Source organism: Protopterus annectens, chromosome 9.part0, assembly GCF_019279795.1.
Source record: "Protopterus annectens isolate FY-2018-M chromosome 9.part0, PAN1.0, whole genome shotgun sequence".
Taxonomy (NCBI): domain Eukaryota; kingdom Metazoa; phylum Chordata; order Ceratodontiformes; family Protopteridae; genus Protopterus; species Protopterus annectens.
The window spans coordinates 229,114,259-229,134,516 of record NC_056743.1 but is presented as its reverse complement, the minus strand read 5'-3'; the positions used below and the strand labels follow the sequence as shown (position 1 = coordinate 229,134,516).

At 42.0% G+C, this 20,258-nt stretch overlaps 1 protein-coding gene across 2 annotated transcripts in view; it reads right to left on the bottom strand.

The window, feature by feature from the left end:
• The window catches only part of COPB1 (COPI coat complex subunit beta 1), a 721,336-nt gene that overhangs the window by 216,552 nt on the left and 484,526 nt on the right, over window positions 1-20,258 (bottom strand). For both annotated transcript variants that reach the window (XM_044082795.1, XM_044082796.1), the window contains exon 16: window positions 18,201-18,380. In XM_044082795.1, coding sequence (XP_043938730.1) covers window positions 18,201-18,380 — 180 coding nt within the window. The remainder of the gene's footprint in view (window positions 1-18,200; window positions 18,381-20,258) is intronic.

The window sequence follows — 20,258 nt, the reverse complement described above, 5'->3', positions numbered from 1 at the left end:
GCACTGCCCTTTGGTCTCACCAAACAACAGTCACTATCAATTCCAAGCACTGCTCTTTGGTGAGACCAAAGGGCAGTGCTCTGAAATGGCAGTGACTGGCTTCCAGCCTGAAGTGGATACAACTTCTGGTGCACCTGTTCATCTTGATGAGACAGTATGCATCCTGAAGGTCTACACAGCACATCCAGTCTTCCTTCTGCAGGAAGGGCAGAATGGACTGTAGCATAACCATTCGGAACTTTGAGTTGGCAACTGACTTGTTTAGAGAAGAAAGATCCAGAATGGGTCTGAGGTCCACCGCATTTTTGGGCACTGAAAAGAATCTCGAGTAAAAGCCAGATCAGAGTTGGTCTGGGGGCACACTTTGGATGACTCTTTCTGAAAGCAGCTTTGCGATCTCTAACACTGCAGCCTCCCGATGATTTTGTGTGACATCGGGGAGGATCTTCCTTGGAGGAGGTTTTTGGGAAAAGGGTATAGAATAACCTCTGCACATAATCTTTAACACCAAACGATCTTTTTGTGATGACTTCCCAGGCTGTTGGGTGTACCGAAACATCCCCCAACTGCCTCCAAAGTAGAGCAGCTGGGCAATCTTTCAGGACCCATGACTGGGCCTGTAAGAGAAAAAAATCAAGACCCTTGAATCATCAGACCCCCTCTGCCATGAGGGCAGTGTCAGTTTCCCCTTGTGAATCCTGGAAATGACCCTGGGATTTATGGAACCACAACTTCTTACCTCCATGCTAGTCCCCTGGAAAAGGACCGTTGTGGGGTAGAGAAGCGCATCCTGATGGCAGACAAGGTCTCTCCATCCTTTTCATTTTGGGAGAGTGTGTCTTTAACCGTGGACCATAAAGGGTCAATCCATCAAAGGGAGCATTAACAAGAGATGCTTTATAAGATTCCGAAAAATCACAGAGCCACATCCATGCATGGCTTCTAACCACAATGCTTGATCTGGACACCCGTGAGGCACCCTCTGCCATATGAGAGATTAACCTCATAGACATGTTGGAAATGGACTGGAGAGTGACCATTCTTGAGGAGTAGGATTTCTGTTCCTCGACAGACATGGACCCTGGGACTAAGCTAGAGAGTTCCTTAACCAAGTCCCTCTGTAGTGTGGTTACATGTGCCATGTAGTTCAGCACTCACAATGTGAAGGTCTCTGAAGCGTAAATTTGCTTTCTGTACCTGTCCAAAGCCCTAGACTCCCTGGGAACTCTGCTGTGCTAGCTCCTTTTTTGTGGCAGCTGCAACCACCATGGCATCTACTGGAATCCCTTTAGTCCAATGTGGTCAATTAGAAGGGGCACTAAGGATCTTACAGGGCCACTTAGGGATAGGTTCCACTGTGTCTGGCTCCTTCCATGCCCTGTGGGACACAAGGTCAGTAAGAGGGTCCGCAGGGGGGTACATCCAAAAAGTAGATGGGCTTGACCCAAAGGCTTCCAAAAAACACTGATTTCTCTGGATTAGGGCTTTTGGAAGATCAACCACTCTTTTGGCAAAGAATTTACATGATGTCCCCAAATAAGACATCCTTGGGTGGAGATCTGGGGGACCCTTCTCCTTCAAGATCAGGGTCCTCAGTGAGGGATTCCAAAGGGGAATCCAGGTATCTCCTTTTGCATGTATGCTTCAGAGAGACCTCTTCAGTGGGGTGTTCAAGAAAGGTATCAGAAGCCTCCGGGGGTTCCAAAAGGGAAGCAGGCTGGAAGTTCTTCTGAGCAGGCTGCCCTGGAGTGGACAGAGTACATCTCTCTGGCACAGGTGTAGGTGAGGGGACCAGAGTCCGAAGAAGGCAGATTCGAGGCTCTTCTGGGTGCAGAGAAAACCCTCTCCACCACCTCAAAAGCAGAGGGAGATTGGGGCACCCCAGGCACCCCCCACCAGAACTGAAAGTTGTCGACAGGGATGCTCTGTGAGCCCCAACTGCCCCTGGATCCAAGTGGGGAGTCAGAGCTGTGATGTCAAACGCCAAAGCCTCGACAGGAAGAGAGAGCTCCAAAAATTTTGTAGCCAACGTCGACTCCTTGGAACTGGCGTCAAAGCTATGGCTCCGAGAATTATTAGGCTCTGAAACCAATCAGAGCCGGGCGAAACAGGAAGACTGGAGTTGAGGTAACAGTACCTGTCGGCTCTGATGTCTTGGCTCCAGGGAGGGTCATACCAGATCACTCCAGAATCCGGACTAGGATCAGAGAAGGAGCTATACAAGTGAAGACAGGGATGTTGCTCATGGATCCAGGAGGGAATGAAGCAGGCAAGATCCCCAGCTGGATCTATGCCTCAAGTAATTTCACCATCACTATCTACCTTAGCTTAGGAGAGGTGACGGGAGGACCTAACAGAGGAAGCCACTGAAGCAGGCCTGGAAGAGTGCCTAGACTACTGCAAGAGAGCGGAATTTGTTTTTGAAGACACAGACTCTGGGGAGAAACTACGGCTCCGACAAGGAGAGGAGGCTTGAATGACTATTGGAGCAGATACAGTCAAGCTCCAACGGCCTCAGAATTTTGGTGGAAGGATCCCTGGAGTGGCAAGATCTGCTGAGGGAATCTCTTCCTATCTTTGTACTTCTTAGTGGGAGCTTGAGCCCCTGAAGTGAAAGGGGTGGCTGACGGAAGGAACTTGGAAGGAACCCCTTCAGAATGAGTTTGTTCTGGCAGTCAATGAGTCCCTGCTGGTTGAAACCAGCACAGAAAGTACATGCGGAGTCAAGATGAGCTACCCCTAAGCAAACAACACACTCAACATGTGCATTGGAAAGTGGGATTTTGTGCCCACAAGTACTGCACTTTTTAAACCCAACAGGTTTAGGATCGGCCATGTTCTTACAACAACAAGCAACTGGCTTTAAAAAACTATGCACACCACTAGAGAAAGAAACTAAGGCTTTTTTTTTCTTTTAAGACTAGGAAATGAAAGAAAGAAATATATATATGTATGTACATATAGATAACATATAACAATATAAATGTATCTGGCTAAAGAGACAGAAGGGATGGGGTAGGGAATGGGAGGAAAGAGACCACAAAAAATCTCTTTCCCTGATGAAGAACGGAGATAGAAAAGAGATAGTGAAGGCAAACAGTACTAACCAAAAACCTGAAAAATTGTTACAGACCATCACTCACTGAAGGAAGAATTCCTTGAGGAGCTCAGAATGTCGAGAACCCAATGCTTAACAAAACATGGCAAACAAGATCGGAGGGATATGGAGGAGAGGAGGAGCATCATGGGTAGGGGAAGAGCTCAGATGCTGGAGCCTACAGCTTTGGTATATGGCAGAGTCAAACCCATAGACTGAAAAGCAAATGAAGGCAACAAGATCAGATAAGTTATTTTGTATCAGAAGCATCTGAATGTTATATGAAATACCATAAGCAAGCTCAAGTGCTATATGAATGAACTTTTTAATTGTGAAAAAAAGTGAAATTCTCTACTTAGCACTGGCTGTAAGTATGTTATGTCTTGCAAAATCGCATGTTTCTACAAAAATGTTCCACTTTGGGGATTTGAAAAGGTGTCAACCCTTATTCTATTTCTAATTTTGATTTTAAGTCAGATGAGCACACGGGACAGGGGGATAGCTGTACTTGTGTATTTGTTTTCTAACCCTAAAGCAGATTCAGCAGTAAACTGCTTCTGCTAAACAGATCACTGTTGCTAACCCCACTCCCACTGACAAGGACTGTAAAGCTTTTTACAATTTGAAAAGAAAAAGTATATTCTTCAAGCTACATTAACATTCAGAATTTTAAACTGTCAAGCTCATGTGTTAACGTTTTTAGTTTTATCTTTTGAAAACATGCAAAACTTAATGATAATCCTCCCTCTTTTCAGATAGAAAATTATTTTGAGTGCATCAATAATATCTGCTTCTCGTGTCACCAAGCATGTTTAAAGTATGCTTATGATGTTACTAAAGCTACCACCACAGCCACTGCTTCTGGGTAAGTAATGAAAATATTCTCAAAACATTCCTGAAGATGTTAAAGCTGCAATTTTAAATTAGTCCTTAGACAAGGAAGTCCTGTTTGCTCTTTCTGCAACTGAGGGACTCAAAGTGTGATGAAAAGGGCAAGCTGATTCAGTTAGTCAAAATATTTCAATCCTCCTTTTTTACGGCAAATACAAATTTCCCTTCCTCCTCATCTCCCTTTTTCAATAAGCAATTCAAGCAGCACAGGGATATCAACCAGGATTTTACAAAGTAATGGCAGGCAGGCTCCAAAAAGAAAAGAAAGCCCCCAGAAATCATGGACAGCCCTAGTCAGCATAACTATATGCCGGGTCAGACCCTTCCCCTTCCCACCCTGAGTCTTCATCTTCCCTTGTGGCACCAGATTGTTACAGACAAATGGGTTTTGGATGTAATTCAGGAAGCGTATGTTTGGCAAAGGGAATCCCTCCCTCTTTTTCATGTAATTTGTCCTTCACCAATAAACCAAGGCTCCCTGTTTCTTTCAGTTCTGCACCAAATGTTATTACAGGGTGTAACATAACTAGCTCCTCCCAGCCAGGCAGGAAAGGCTCTTATTCAAGAATTTTTTTATACTGCCAAAAAGGGAAGGAAGCTAGAGGCCAGGGTTGCACCTTTCCTTTCTAAATCTTTGTCAAAATTCCAAAGTTCAAAATGTTATCCATTCAGTCCCTTTTGTCTTGGAACCCTTCACTGACTTTGATGGCAAAGCTAAACTCAGCACTGGTTTTGTAAACCAGGGGTTATAAGCTCCATCCCTAATCCTATTAACAGTAACCTTGACCAATGGATGGGAAATCAGAAATTCACTCCAGGTCTTGCCCTCGTGTCTCTGATTTCCCAAACTAACATACCCCCCAAAATTCACTCCAGGTCTTGCCCTCGTGTCTCTGATTTCCCAAACTAACATACCCCCCAAAAATAACCTCTAGGAACTTCCTAATATGCACCCATGACACAGAGGGACACAGTTGGATTGGACTACATGGCTAGGCTTATAAACTCCCAGTTGGTCGTTATCATACCATATACCTATGAACCTATACAGACAAAGGATGCCTCCCATCACATTCCCACTGGCAAGCATTTCAGACTACTTTTTAAGATTCTCTGTGTTTGGCTTACATCATCAGTTTTCTTCCTTACACTTTGTGAATACCCTTGGTGCAGCAGAAAGTCCAAAGTGTCTGGCACCAATAATTTGCTTCAATGTATTCACATCCTTCCATGTATAGGAGATTGCCTTATCCTTTTCCAGTTCTCAAGAATCTTTAGCAACTTTTCAGAATCTTCTCATCAGACTTTCTCAAATCAGCTTACAGAAATCTTCTCTCATCCCTTCTCACAGAATTGTTTTCCTGGGACGCCTGTTAGATTCTGCCTTGTAACATGCATTTCTTCCACTAGGCAAAACAGAGATGTGTCAAATGGTCTTCCTGAGTTTTTCCAATACAAAGCCAAGTATTTGCAAAGGAATTTCTCAGGATTATGGGGCACATGGTATCTATGATTCTCATGCTTTCACTTGCCAGACTCCACATCAAACCCCAAATCATTCTGGACTCAGCATCATCACTCAACCTTTTCTGATCCCACTTTTGGGGTATTTAAGGAGGAAGAATCTAGTAGGTAGATCAGATCTCTATCAGTCTAGGTCTCTCATTCGCCCTTCTGACTCCACCCTAGTCAGTCACTACAGATGCATTCAGACCTGGCATGGGGTGCAGTTTCCAAGGGGGTGAAAGGGCAAGATTTATGGAACTCTCATTATCAGCCAGTAACCCATAAATGTCAGAGATGATGAGAGTGATCAATGCTTTGAAAGCCTTTAATCATCTCTTTTCCTCAGGATCTCTGCAAGTTTACACAAACACCATTGTGATGTGGTACATAAACAAAGGGTACCAGATCTTACCCACTTTGCAGATTTGCTATGACAGCATTAGAGAAAGAAACTCAGCTAAATTCGAATCTTTGGGTTTCATACATTACATCAGAGCAAAACTTGATCGGAGACAAGTAAAGAAGGAAGACTTGTGAATGGAAACTTCACCATGGGGTCTTCCCAGATTTGATACAACTGTGGAGAGCACCTCACAATCTGTTTGCCTTTTCTCAGAACAGACAACTAAAGAAATTCAGCTTTAGAATCCACTGCAGACAGGCCTGGAAGACAGAGACTGTCTCATTTTCATTGACAGACATGTTCCTGTATGCTTTTCCACCCTTTCCACTGATATCCACAGTTCTCAACCTCCACGACTCCCCAAAATTATAGTAGTGACTCCATTTTTATTCAGAAAACACGGTCTCTCCCCGTTTTTCAAGCTGGCAAAGAACAATTATCGCAGGCTTCTTCACACAATTAATTTACGATACCCTAACCTGGCAATGCTTCTATTAACTGCCTGGATGACACAACTTTTTATGCACCTTTTTGAGAATGTGCAGCAGGTACTTAAGGTGGTGAAAAAAATGCTACAAGGAAACTATACTTGTGAAATGGCTAAGACTTTCTAGTTGGTGCCAGTCCAAGGACCAGGAGACTCTTGATTTGTGAGGCTACCACCCTCTGGCCTTTTTTATTCCTCTATCAAGGTGCATTTGTCAGCCATCTCTGCTTGTCCGCCCTTAGATACCTCCCCCCTTTCTAACCACTTTCAAGTCAAGCAGTGTTTGAATGGGGGTGTTGCATAACTGCCCACTTAGAAAACAAGCAACTCCTCCTCCTTGAGATCTCAGCCTTGTACTTGAAAAGCTTAATCTTTCTACTTAAACCAGCTCATGAGGCTGGCTTGAGTTTCTTAACATGGAAGACTGTTTTACTCATTGTTCTGACTTCTGCTAGGAGAGTATCTGAATTACAAGCAATAATGTTGAATCAACCCTTCCACATTTTTCACAAGGACAGGATTTCTTTGAGAACTAACCTTTATTTTATATGAGCAAAATGGTATGAGTTTACTTTGTGACAGATTATTAATCTCCTGGTCTTCTTTCCTGAATCGAACAAGGGAGAAAAGACCCATAGATCTACGACAGACAGCCATTAAATCATGCCCTAATTAACATACACACCCCTTAAAATAACCTCCAAGGCAAAATAACTAGTGGGATAAATTTAGGTTGCGTGGGTAGACTTGTAAATGCCCCAATGGTCATTAGCCTAGTATACAACTACGAACCTATGAACACACTGAATGTCCACTGACAACTTATGCTACCTAAACACAACTCAAGCTTCCAGGAAAAATGACCAGCTGTTTGTTTCCTAAGCAGGTAAAAGGAAAGGACAACCAGTATCAAAGCAATCTGTTTCTAGGTAGTTGTCTCATGCTATTGCTTTTCATTATGTTCACCTTAACCCAATTTCAGGCAGGGTTAGGGTCCATTCCAATAGAGCTTTGGCTTTATGGTAAGGGGTGAAATCTAAGAGTATTCCAGAGGCAGAAACTTGGTCTACTGTACATAATTGTACAAAGCACTATAAACTGGATTCCTTTTTCAGGTCCAGAACAGACTTTGCTAGGACCATTCTCCAGTGGATCCTGGATTCTTAGCTTTCTTTTCCTCCTCCATTCTTACTGCTAAGCTACTGCAATTTAACCAAACAGCTTGGACTACTGCAATAGTGACTTAATACTGAACACAGAGTTGTATAAGTAAACTTAGCATAACAACAGATGTTCAGTAGCCTTCTCTCACTCCAGGCCCTTCTTTTGGTGTGATTTTTTTTTTTGGCATTGCCAGGGTATGTGTCCGTGTGTGTGTTTATATATGTAACACACACAAACACACACCCTTGTGTATACAGTTTACTTTTTGGTATGTTTCATAATACTGTTCTTTTCAGGACTCTTGCCTCCCTTTTCCTGGGCAAAAAACAAAGAGCATTTTGGCAGTCTAACTGTCCTTTTACACTCTTCAGCACCCTATTGTTTTCCTCCTGGCCTCTGTCCTTTGAAGAGCTGGCCAGTCAGTGGGGGTAGGACCCAATAGCTTAGGCTACTGCAACAGTGATCTATTAGAACAGCTACTTCAAGTTTAATACACAACTGTAATTTCTCCTTTTAAGTTCTTCTACTAAAGGAAATGTAAAGGAGGATTTATCAATATGTTTTATTTGTAGTGAAAGTTATTTAAAACTGAGGTACAAATGGTATGCACACATATCCCTGAATGAAGACCATTTTTCATTTGTTAGTACCTTGTGTTGACTGACCAAAGAAATTCCTACATAACAACAGCATTCTTCAGTACTGATCAACCACCACTATTACAGGATAATTTTGTAAGCCAAACAAGCTTTCTCAAAACTGTCTCCCAAAGGCAGCTCTAGATGTACCTAAAGCACATGTAGGAGTAAGCACTTGTATAGTGCCTTCTGCACCAACAATTTTTTTTTACATATGCCATTACTGTTAGGCTGCTTTCTGATAAGAGATCATACAGCCTAAACACATGAATGTTCTATCCCTATTAACTAATGTCAAAATCTTTTTTATAATATTATTTAATAAGTCAGAATCCTGATTCAAAGGAAAAGATGCCAGAACAGTTTTCTCACATTAGATGCTAAAGGAGAGTTAGTTGCAGGATCAGCCTTGTCGACATCATGTAAATCCTGTTCTCACCAAAGAAATACCATTATGATTTTGATGGTCAATTGCTATGATTTTGAAAGCAGAGATACTGACAGTTATGCAGACAATAAATTTAGAACATAGGTCTGCACATTCTGCCTTAAAGGGTCCATAAAAAGCATGGAATGTTTAGCACAAAGATGATGGGTCCCAACAGTGGTAGTACACTGGTGATCAATTTGCACACCTGCTTGTTGTTGAAAGAAGCTTTGAAGGTACTAGTAGAATTCAGTTTCTCTGAATTGTATGGGCAATGAATCCTGGAAACTGGGTATGACTCATGGACAGCAAAGTCCCCAGTTTAAAAAGTGGTAGGAGAGGGAGAAAAGCAGAACTGAAAGCATGGAAAGCCTGTGAGACAGCGTGCCAAGTGAGGACAGTACATGAAGTAGCAAGGGATATGGATAAAGAAAGGGACAGGCATGGAAGAGTTGGGTATAGGGCAGTCTATCAAGTTAAGGTCAGCCAGTCAAGTTGTCATAACATGACATAGTGATGGATATTACACAGGCTTCCGAGGACAAATACTGCAATCCTATTATACACAGCCAAATTTAGCAGTGTTTATTTGGGTGACAGTAAGTAACATGCAAATGCCATAAAACTAAGTGGTGAAGAACTGTACTAAAAATAATATTTTGACAATTAGGTCTGAGTGAACCAGTGAGACAATAAAGTAGTCCCAACTCTGAATAATGTTTTTTTTCACAGTAGAGGAGATCTACTCTGTGAATGACACTGCTTCACCATATAGAAAACACACATTCCAAATATTTCACATGCTTAACAGTAAGTTGATCAAATAACAGGTTTTGCAATTAGAATGCATTTTTCCAAAGGATATGAAGTCTGAAAGTCAAATGTTTTCAATTTAGTGTCTTCAAGTCCACAGTGATTTGGCAGCAAACAGCAAATTTTATAAGGAACAAACCAAAACCATGAGGCAGAAATCTGCACATTCTGCAAATTCTTAACAGTTGAGAGGTATGGGCTACATCACAGCAGAGTGGTAACAACCTCCATATACTGGACAATGGCATATCATCTGGAATGTTGCCAATCTCATTTCCAAAAAGGTAAAACAGAAGACCAAACTCCCTCTAACCCCCACACAGGAAGTACTGTCACTGAACTTTAAAACTATTGCACTGTCAGACAGCTGATGAACCAGCTGTTAGTACACAGCAAGACATGAGGTATAATATTAAATGTCTAGATGAAACCCAGGGAGAGGATACCTGTACAACCAACCTTTGGTAAAAGAATTCAAAACACTAATTTTGACTGATGGATCAGTGCAGTCTCTACACCATGTTTATCTTGAGCCATACTGGGAATCAGTCAGAAAGTTATTACTGCAGACTTCATTTTATACAGAAATAAAAAAGTCAACATATGTTTTTCTTAAGCCTCCAGAATCACCCAAAAAAAAACATAAAAAACCCCCCACTAAGGCAGTAATTATCTGCACCAGGACCACCACAATGTTATTTAAAATGTTCCCCATCCTTTATACCTTTTGTACTCTGTAATGTTCTTACATTAAGAAACACTTAACACAATTCAGAAGGCTGCGTAAGTAAGTCTGAATATGTAGCCTCACACTTCCTTGCACCGATGTTTTTTTCCTTTCACTTTTCTTTTTCATTCCACTCGGTCTTGCTCAGTAGCTCCCATTCTGTCATGTTATCCACCAGTTTGTTCCACTCTCAGAGAAAAAAGGAAAACCTCTCCAGACCAAGTGAGAGCCCTTCAGCCCATTCATTCCCTGTCTGGAGGGCCTAATTAGGTAATTTACTCCCGCAGGATATCAAGAGTCAGCTGTAGGTAAGCAGGTCAGTCTGCAAGATCCAGTGAAATCACCTTCCTGCTTCCTAGGCTCACTTGAGCTCCACTAGTGCTGCCAGCCATGAGGAGTATTTGTCTCTCCACCTGCATGCACAGTCCCAGTCATGTTCAGCAGGCTCAAACTCTGAAAGTGCTATGCCTACTGTCCCCTATATGTGTCACTCAAGTGGCGAGTAACATCTACCTCCCTCTATCCAAAATGGGTGAGCTGACAACAGCAGTTCACTCCTATCCTCCCTACCACACTCCATACAGTGCCTAGGCTACCATTCAAACGTGGGTCACATGCATTGCTGTCAGGGCTTCATCCCTCAGTGCCAAAAGCGTAGGTGGTCTTTGCACCTGTTTTATTCAGTCCTGTGCACCAGAAAGCCAACAACTTTTGCCTTTTCCAAAATATCACTCAAAAATAGAAAGATCCTGTTCAGAAAGTAGTTTATCAACTACTAAATATTTGTTTGTACAACTTCTTGCCCTCTCCTATGACCTCTAACTCATGCCACTACCCCTCACAGCCTGCCTGTCTGCCTACCTAACCTTACTAGACACACAAAGTACAGTTGTGTACACTTACCATAAATGTAGATGTTTGAGTGTATTCACTGTTGCAGTCATTACATTTGGCATTTGGGTTATTTGCTTGCAGGTAGCCCTCAGTCAGCCTGATTAACAAAGTCTTGGGTCCTTCGTCGGTTGCTGTCCTTTCTTCCATGACATCAGGTTGTCAGGGGTATAAAACATGGAGCCAACGCCATTACATCAGTTTTTCTTGCCCCAAATGTCAGGAGCCCCCCCTAATAAGAAGCAATTAAATATAAAAGTACAAAGATATACCTCCAACAAAAAAGCAAATACACCAAAAAGGCTTTTAAGCATAGTAAAGGAAAGTAGAGGTATAGCCAAAAGAAGTTAGGAGGCTGGAGGGAGGGTAACCAGGACTGCAACAGTGAATACACTCGAACATCTACATTTACAGCAAGTGTACACAACTGTACTATGTTCTTCATGTTTCACTGTTACAGTCATTACATTTGGGTAGATTCCCAAAGCTATGGTTGGAAGAAGGAATTTAGATAGCATTAGGGCCAGCTATAAGGCCCTGCAAGACTGCAGTGACAAAGCCAGCTCTGGATTTAGAGAAAATTGGCAAATGATAATGCTTGGTGAAAGTATGTACAGAACTCCAGGTAGCAGCTTCTAGGATGTCCCTGGTGGGGACGCCTCTGGGAAAGGCTGTAGAGGTAGATGCAGCCCTGGTGGAGTGAGGTCTGATCCCCTGGGGGATAGATTTTCCATGGTGCTTATAGCAGAAATTAATGCAATGGCTTCTCCATTTAGAAATGGTTTGCTTTGAAGTAGCCTTCCCCTCTGCCCCTGCAGCAAATGCCACCAGCAATTGTTCAGATTTCCTTTGAGGTTTAGTCCTGTCCAAGTAGAATCTAAGTTGTCTGTGCACATCTAAGGAATGCAGTATCCATTCCCCTTTATTCTGTGGATTGGGAAAGAAGGCTGGCAAATGGATGGACTGATTAAGAGCCACACTGGATACCACCTTGGGCATGAAGGATGGATTGGTTTGGTTCTGAGGGGCACCCTCTCCGCATGAAAGATGATGAAAGGCTCCACTGCCATAAGGGCCTGTAATTCAGATACCCTTCTAGCTGAAGTGATTGCTAAAAGGAAAGCTGTTTTCCAAGAAAGAAATGTTAAGTCTGCAGTAGCAGCTGGCTCGAAAGGAGGTAGAGTGAGTTTTTCCAAGACAAAGTTAAGGTCCCAGGCTGGGGTTGGAGCTCTCCTGGGTGGTCTCAAATTTCTGGCCCCTCTGAGGAACTGCTTGAGCAGTGGATGAGAGAAGAGGGGAGGTTCTGTGTTATAATGAGCTGAAATGGCTGAGGCATGGATTTTAATGGAAGAAAAAGACAGGCCCTTGTGAAGCATCTCAGTTAAGTATTGTAAAATCCGAGGTAAATTGGGCGCTGCTGTGCTCATCCCTTGAGATTGGTTCCAGGCACAGAATCTTTTCCATTTTTCAGCATAAGATTTTCTAGTACTAGGCCTCCTTGCCTCTAAAATGATATCCATCACAGGTTTGCTGAGGGATAGTAAAGGAGAGATTAAGTAATTAGCCAGGCAGCAAGGTTCAGTGTTGGAAGCTGAGGGTGCAGAATCTGGTTCTCCTGCTGAGACAGCAGGGAAGGAGTCTGAGGCAGGTGCCATGGAGATAAATGTGACACACTGCGCAGGAGGGGGTACCAGTGTTGGCGTCCCCAGTCTGGAGCAATCAAAATCATCCTTGGTTTGTCCTGTTTGATTTTTAGTAGTAAAAAATCCAAAGGTGCAAAAATGAGAGAATCAGGATCAGAATACCATCCTCAATCGACTTTATTAGTAAAATATGTACACGCACGCAAAAGCATTAAAAACATAAACGCCTTACAAATTAAACACAGAGTTTTCGTCTTATTGTGTAGACTTCCTCAGATAAAAGGATCTGAGGAAGTCTACACAATAAGACGAAAACACTGTGTTTAATTTGTAAGGCGTTTATGTATTTAACGCTTTTGCGCGTGTGTACATATTTTACTAAAAGTCGATTGTGGATGGTATTCTGATCCTGATTCTCTCATTATTGCACCTTTGGATTTTTTATTGTTTGAATTTTGGTGCAATATCCACTATTTAGTTCTGGTTGATTTTTAGTAGTACTTTGGAGAGCAGAGGCAGAGGAAGGAAGGCATAGACTGATAGTTTTTTTCAGCTGAAGGACAGAGCATCCACTTTCCAGGCTTGTTTGTGGGGAGTCCTTGTGCAAAATTTGTCCAGTTGGTAGTTCTGGGGAGAGGCAAACCGGTCTATATCTGGGCTCCCCCATTTGCTTGTCAACATGTTGAAAATCCTTGGTTCCAGTTTCCACTTGTGTGGGTCCATGAGGTTTCTGCTTAGTCCGTCTGCCAGTGTATTTAATTTTCCTGGCAGGAATTGAGCTTGTAAGTGCACTTGGTAGCTCAAGGCTGTGTTCCACAATGCCATGGCTAGTCTGCAAAGGGGGTAAGACTGTATAACCCCCTGCTTGTTTATATACCACATAACAGTGGTGTTGTCCGTCTTTACCATTAGTTGTGCAGGAAGAATGTGGTCCTTGAAGGATGTCAGAGCATTCTGTACAGCTAACATTTATTTTTGATTGATAATGCAGGTGCATTAGACTTGGGTTCCATTTGCCCTGAATGCACTTCCCTGCCAGGTGAGCCTCCCCATGCATAGTCTGATGCATCTGTTGTTAGGGTTTGGGCAGCAGGGGGTGGTGTGAAAGGTAGTCCCTTGTTTTGGTGGCAGGTCTCTGCCCACCAAAGGAACTCTAGGCGTGGGCAAGGTATGATAGGAATCATTGTTTCTAGGTCTTGAGAATGTTGACACCATAGGCTTTTTAGATACCACTGTAGTTTCCTCATAAGCAGTGTTGCATATGGAATTAGAAGAATGCAGGAGGCATGAACCCCAAGGCTTGCAGTATTTGTCTTGCAGATAGCAGGGTTTTTGTGGCCACTTGTTTGAAGTAGGTTGTCAAATAAATTTGCTTTTCTGGCGTGAGGAAAGCCATCTGGGAAGTTGTATTCAAGCTTGCTCCTAGGAATATAACTTGTTGACAGGGTACCAGGTGTGATTTCTTTTCGTTTATGGTGTACCCCAGACAAGTCAGAACCCTTTTTACAAAGGCCAGAAGATTCAAAAGTATGTCCTGACTTTCTGCCTGAATTAGACAATCGTCCAGGTATGGGTATATTTGAATATTTCTTCGCCTGCAAAATGCAATAACTGGAGCTAGGCACTTTGTGAATATCTTGGGCGCAGTAAATAAGCCAAAGGGCAGCACAGAGAACTGATAGTGCATGTAGCCTGCTTTGAAGCGTAGGTATCTTCTGCAAGATTCCCTGATTGGGATGTGCAGGTATGCTTCTTTTAAATCTAGTGTTGCCAACCAGGCATCTTTGCCTAGTATAGGAAGTAATTGGTGAAGAGTCAGCATCTTGAATTTTGGAATCTCCAAAAAGGTGTTTAGAGTAGGCAGGTCCAGGATAGGATGCCATGAATTGTCTTTTCTGGGTACCAGGAAAAGTCTCCAGTAGAAACCTTGTCCCTTTTCCTCTTCTGGTACCAGTTGAACAGCCCCCATGCTTAAGAGAGAAAGTACTTGTTTTTGGGCCTCTGCCCACTGATTTGGTGGTAGGTCCAGCCACCCACTTGGTGTTGGCAACGTGTGGAAGTGAAATCTGTATCCCTGGGACACTATATTTAAAACCCATTTGTCCTGGGTAATGAGTTCCCAATTCTTTGCATGAAGAGCAATCTTCCCCCCAAAGGGGCAGTCAGTTGATAAGTGCTTGGAAATTTTAAAAGGAAGTCATTGAAACAGTTTAACATATGGGGGGAGTCTTATTATTCCCAGACTTGGAAGTGGAGGCCCCCCACTGCTTAGCTCTGTGTGTCCCCTGGGACTGAAACCTGGGGTTTTTGCTGTGTCTGGGTTTGGCTTGAGAAGACCTGGAGGGGGCTGGAAAGGACCAATTCTTAGAGGGCCAGTGCCTACTAAATCTAGGAGGCTGAACTTGTAAAAAATCTTTAACAGTTTGCATAGATTTAGCTTTATCTTCCATCTTTTTAAGAACTTCCTCAACCTTGTTGCCAAACAGGCGGTCCTGATTTAAAGGAGCATCCAACAATTTAGCTTTAACATGATCAGGCAAAGATTGCTCCTTAAGCAAAGCATGCCTTCTGAGCACAGACCTAGTAACAGCAGACCTGCAAGAGGCCTCTAATGAATCAAAACCACATTGCAAAGTATGTTTTCCAACTTGTTTGGCAGAATGCATTAAATCCTGTAATTCTTTATTTTCCACACAGTCAGGAATCAACATCATTTTCTGTTTAAGCAGTCCAATAACACGTTGCTGATATTTTAACATATGAAACTGGCAGTTTAAAGCCCTAATGGCCAAGGTTGCAGAAGTGTAAACCTTCTTACCCCATCTATCCAGCGCCCTGCAGTCTCTATCAGAAGGGGTACAATTTTTAGCAGTAGAAGCCTTAATGCCCTTGGGTCCCTGTGAAACAGTCTGGATCTGCAATAGGATTTTTGAAAAGGAACTTGTGCGACTCAGGGACCCTGTAGTATCTGTCAGGTTTTCTGGGAGCAGGAGGCAGGGAATCAGGGGCCAAACTAGACTCCGAGAAAGCATCAACAATGTCTAGTACAGGAGGAATAGCTAAAGGCCTATGCTGAGGTAAAAGAAGGAAATCCCTAAGCCTCTTTTTTGAATCAGGAAAATCCTGGCTTTCCCAGTGGAAATGCTCCCTTAGAGTATGTAAGGTTTCCCCAAAAGAAAAATCCTCAGGAGGGGGAAGCAGAGGGAATAGAGTCCTCTGCATCAGAATCCTCATAAGTAGGTAAGGGCAAATTCAGATCATCAGAACAGTCAGAAAAAACAGAATCCTGATCAGAAGATTCATAATCAACTTCAGTCCTAGGCCTCTTAGAAGGGGGGGGGGGGGATTGGCTACCCCTGATTAGAGTTATTAGATCTTCAGCCATTCTTATCATTTGTTTTTTTTTTTTTTTTTTTAGGCCTAGAGGCCTGAGCATGTGGCCTGGGCGTCGTTTTTTTAGACATGGATCGAGATTTAGGCCTAAGTAAAGAAGGAGACGTTGGTTTAATATGCAAGTCCGTAGGCCTAAATATACCCTCAGAAGCCGGTGCCTGCACAGCGGCTCCAGACTCTTCCAAGGTAGAGACACCCACGGGTTCCATAGGTGAAGCATCTCGCGGCATACTGAACTCCGAATGGGTCTCAGTATAGGCCTGCGAATCAGAAGTAGTGGGTATCAGGGGCTGCGAAAGCGCCTAACGAGTACTGGCGAACTGGCGACTGGCTTAGGAGAAGTATCGTCTGCAGTTTTGGACCTCGGCGGCCTGTCTCTGTCTTTATCTTTGCGTTTTTCAGAATCCCGGTAGTCGGAGGTCTAACCGATGACATTTCTGGATAATTAAACCAAGAACCGAAATATTTAGAGGCGAAAATATACCGATGACGGAGAGTGCGCTGATTAAATTAAGCACAAAACCGACAGCAAGGTACGTCGTGGTCAGGGCCTAGGCAAGGAATACAGTAAGAATGAAAATCTTTATGAGGTATTTGCTTTCCACAAGCAATGCAATTATTAACTTTTACTGACATCAGTAAGGAGCAAGAAAACGTTTCCCCAATGGGGTACTTAGCTTTAATTGAAGACTTCGGTTCTGAAACTCAAAAACTAAAATTTGAGGAGTCGGCCGACCTGCACTTGCGAACTGCTTCTGCTTCGGGCACCGCACGGCAAGAAAGACGGATGTAATGGCGTCGGCTGCATGTTTTATACCCCTGATGACCTGACGTCATGGAAGAAGGGACAGCAACCGATGCAGGACCCAAGACTTTGTTAATCAGGCCAACTGAGGGCTACCTGCAAGCAGACAACCCAAATGTAATGACTGCAACAGTGAAACACGAAGAACATTTATAACTATTCACTGTTGCGCCTTTTCCTCCACTCAATCCTGTTCCTTTTAGTCACTACCACTCATTACTTTCAAATCGTTCCCTTTTCTATCACTTTAATTCTTTCCTCGAGTCTTCTCTAAATGCAATTCTAACAAATCTCAATTAAAAACACTGCACAATGAAAATTATTTCACCTCTCTATCTTCATTACTAAAATCACTAGAAGAAAAACGCTTGAAATGTTTGTCTAAGGGTGCTATACTTACCTGCTTTACAGTTTTCAAAATATTGCATTACATCTACTTCTCTTCCCCATCCAGCTTTCTCCTCTACAAATATAAATGCATACACACTTCATTGTTGTTCTTCTTTTTACCCTATTACATACCAATGCTTCCACAGGAGACTAAGCTTTTTTCCAACTTTTGGGCCTATGCTTTGTAACTGATTATGAACTTTATTTTTAAGCCTCTAAAAATGTACGTCTTTACTTTATTTCAAAAGCTACAAACTTACCTGCTTTTGAACTACTCTTCACAAAACTGCTCCAAGAAGCGCCATACTACCATAATTTAAACCACTTACCAGCTGCTTCTGTAACAGGTTTTTACAACTACAAATTCTACTTTAAGTATGCTGTTTATAACCAGGCTCATTTCTCCTATTGACTGTATTTTTAAGTACACATTTTTTTCCACGCTGTGGCTGATAATGGACCTGTTCTGTCGGGATCAATTCACATACCTAATTACTACAGGAATAAATTAAATGTGTGCTTCTTAAAGTTAGGCCTTACTACTTGTTACTTCTCTGCTGACAGATGTAGGGAAACTTACCATTTTAATTAAAAAGTCAAAATCCCAGATTAATCGGTTCACCTTAGCAATCAGCTACTACAAACTAGACTTTTCTCCAGAAACACACACTACATTTCACTACCATCCTTATTCATGTGAAAGACCACCTATTAAACTAACTTCCATCTTACCTGATAAAATAAAATTTGATTTAACAGCACAGAGGAGCACACTGCAGATTTTGTATGTGCCTGTGCAGGTAACTATGTCTATAATTTACTGTGGCTTATCTTCACATTACTTGTGACTAAAACAGAATAATTTATAATACCTGACATCGCTAAATGTTACTGACTTTAAACTACAGGCAATGATGAAGACTACCTTATTTAGCTTTGATGCCAGGGGGTCAGCAGCTTCCTTCCTCTGTGTATTGCCCATAGCTGCCAGCAAACTAAGCTGGAACTGGTCTTCTTTAGAGGCCATTTCACTCTTTGCCATGAGTTGCATAAAAGAAATCGGATCATCTGCTTGTACAGTCACACTTCTCTTTTCTGATTCTTTCTGTGGATAACATAAAAAATAATTTCATTAATAAAGACACTAACAATTGCAACAAGAAACCTTAACAGTTTATTCAACTGAATTCAAACAGTAGAGAATATGACTAATCTCTGATGCACTTGGCACAAATGTATGTCTCATATTTACTGCAGATGACTGCATTAATATAAAACAATAAAAAATAGGAGTTATGTACTTAATATATTGCTAAATCCTTTCAATCTAGTCCATCCAATACAACTGACAGATACCAGTTGCTTGCTGGATAAAAATTTGGCCCTGCTAGTGCTCCAAGCCAAGAGCTCCTTTAAGATCCTTCTCTCTAATAATCTCCTTAGCCAAGTACTTTCTTCAGATTGAATTTACTAACAATGGAAGGCCATAGCTGATAGAGGAATATAGGAAAGATGGACAGAAGAGCTTCCAGATGGCCTGCCAGGTCATCAGAAGAATGACAATTTAGATGAGGGATGGAGGAAGGGCTGTTGTTTTGGCCAGACTAGGATAAAAAGGATCCAATGTTACAGTAAGGACATAACTTCCATATATCCTAGTCATCCTGCTTGTCCAATCTGACTGATGTGTCAGAATCCCAAGCTATCCATAACACTGGGTGACATGACAGGATACCCTTCAGGATTACTGCTCCAAAGAAAGTCCTGGATCTGCATAATATATCAAACTTAATGTTTGGCAAAGGTGTGTAATGTAAAGCAAGTTGCTGCAGCACACATTTCATCCATAGCAGAATTCCTGAAAAAGACTTTCAGAGTAGTGATCGACATGTAGAATGAGATTTTCGATTGACTATTATTTAATTATTGACATTTGCTGACCAGGAAAGTCCACGGGTCAGAAAAGTTCCAGGAGCATACATAATATCATTGGCACAAATTGTATAGTACATAGAAAATAGTACTCAATTTTGGTACAAACAGGCATTACAATTATGTGCAGACACACATTACAACTAGAGAGAAAAAATGGTATGATAAGCATGTAAAAATTTGTACAATCAATCTGAAAGGTAAAAAGATTTTTTGTGGAGAATACACAAATGAACTACTACTGAATAGGGTGACTTTGGACACTTAACCTCAGTTTGTTAGGAGGAGATGAGCAGCTATTTGTCTTTTCTGAATATTTTGTATTGTGAAAACAGAATTCCAGCTGTCTATGAAATCCAGGGTATGAAGAACATACTTGCCAAGGCTAGAATGGTTTATTAAGAAAACCAGGTATATAGGCTTGTTTAATTCATCTTTTTTAGCAATCTTGGTGAGAAAGGAAGGATTACTTGACATACGTACTCTGACTTTTTCTAAAAATTAATATAGAGGACTGGAGGACAATGCTTGCAATTCAGAAACTCTTCTAGCAGGGTAAAATTGCAACCAAAGAGTATTCTAGGTCATTAATTTCAGCTGTGATGATGATGCTGGCATAAGGGGGGGGGGGGGTTGTCAAGACTTTCAAGACAAAACTTAGGTCCCAAAGTGGAACTAGGTCCTTTACAGCAAGGCATGGAAGAAAGGTTCATTTCAGAAAGACATTTCACAATTTATGAAAAGCAATGTCACTGCCATTTCAGAAATATGATATAGAAGCTCATTGTACTTTTAGTGTGGAGTAACTGGATGCTTTGTTAAATAACTCCAAAAGAAACAGTATAATCTCACTGGAATAGAGGCAGAAAAAGGACCAATGACATCACTGTCTGCCCATATAGAAAAGTTTTTCCATTTGCTTTTGTACACTCAACATGAGGATTCCTTCAGAGATGAGAAATAAAGCCAACTACATTCTGAGATAACAGAGTATCTCTGGCTATCAAGGGAACTGGAGAAACCAAGCTGTTACTTTCAGGTTGAGTAAGTC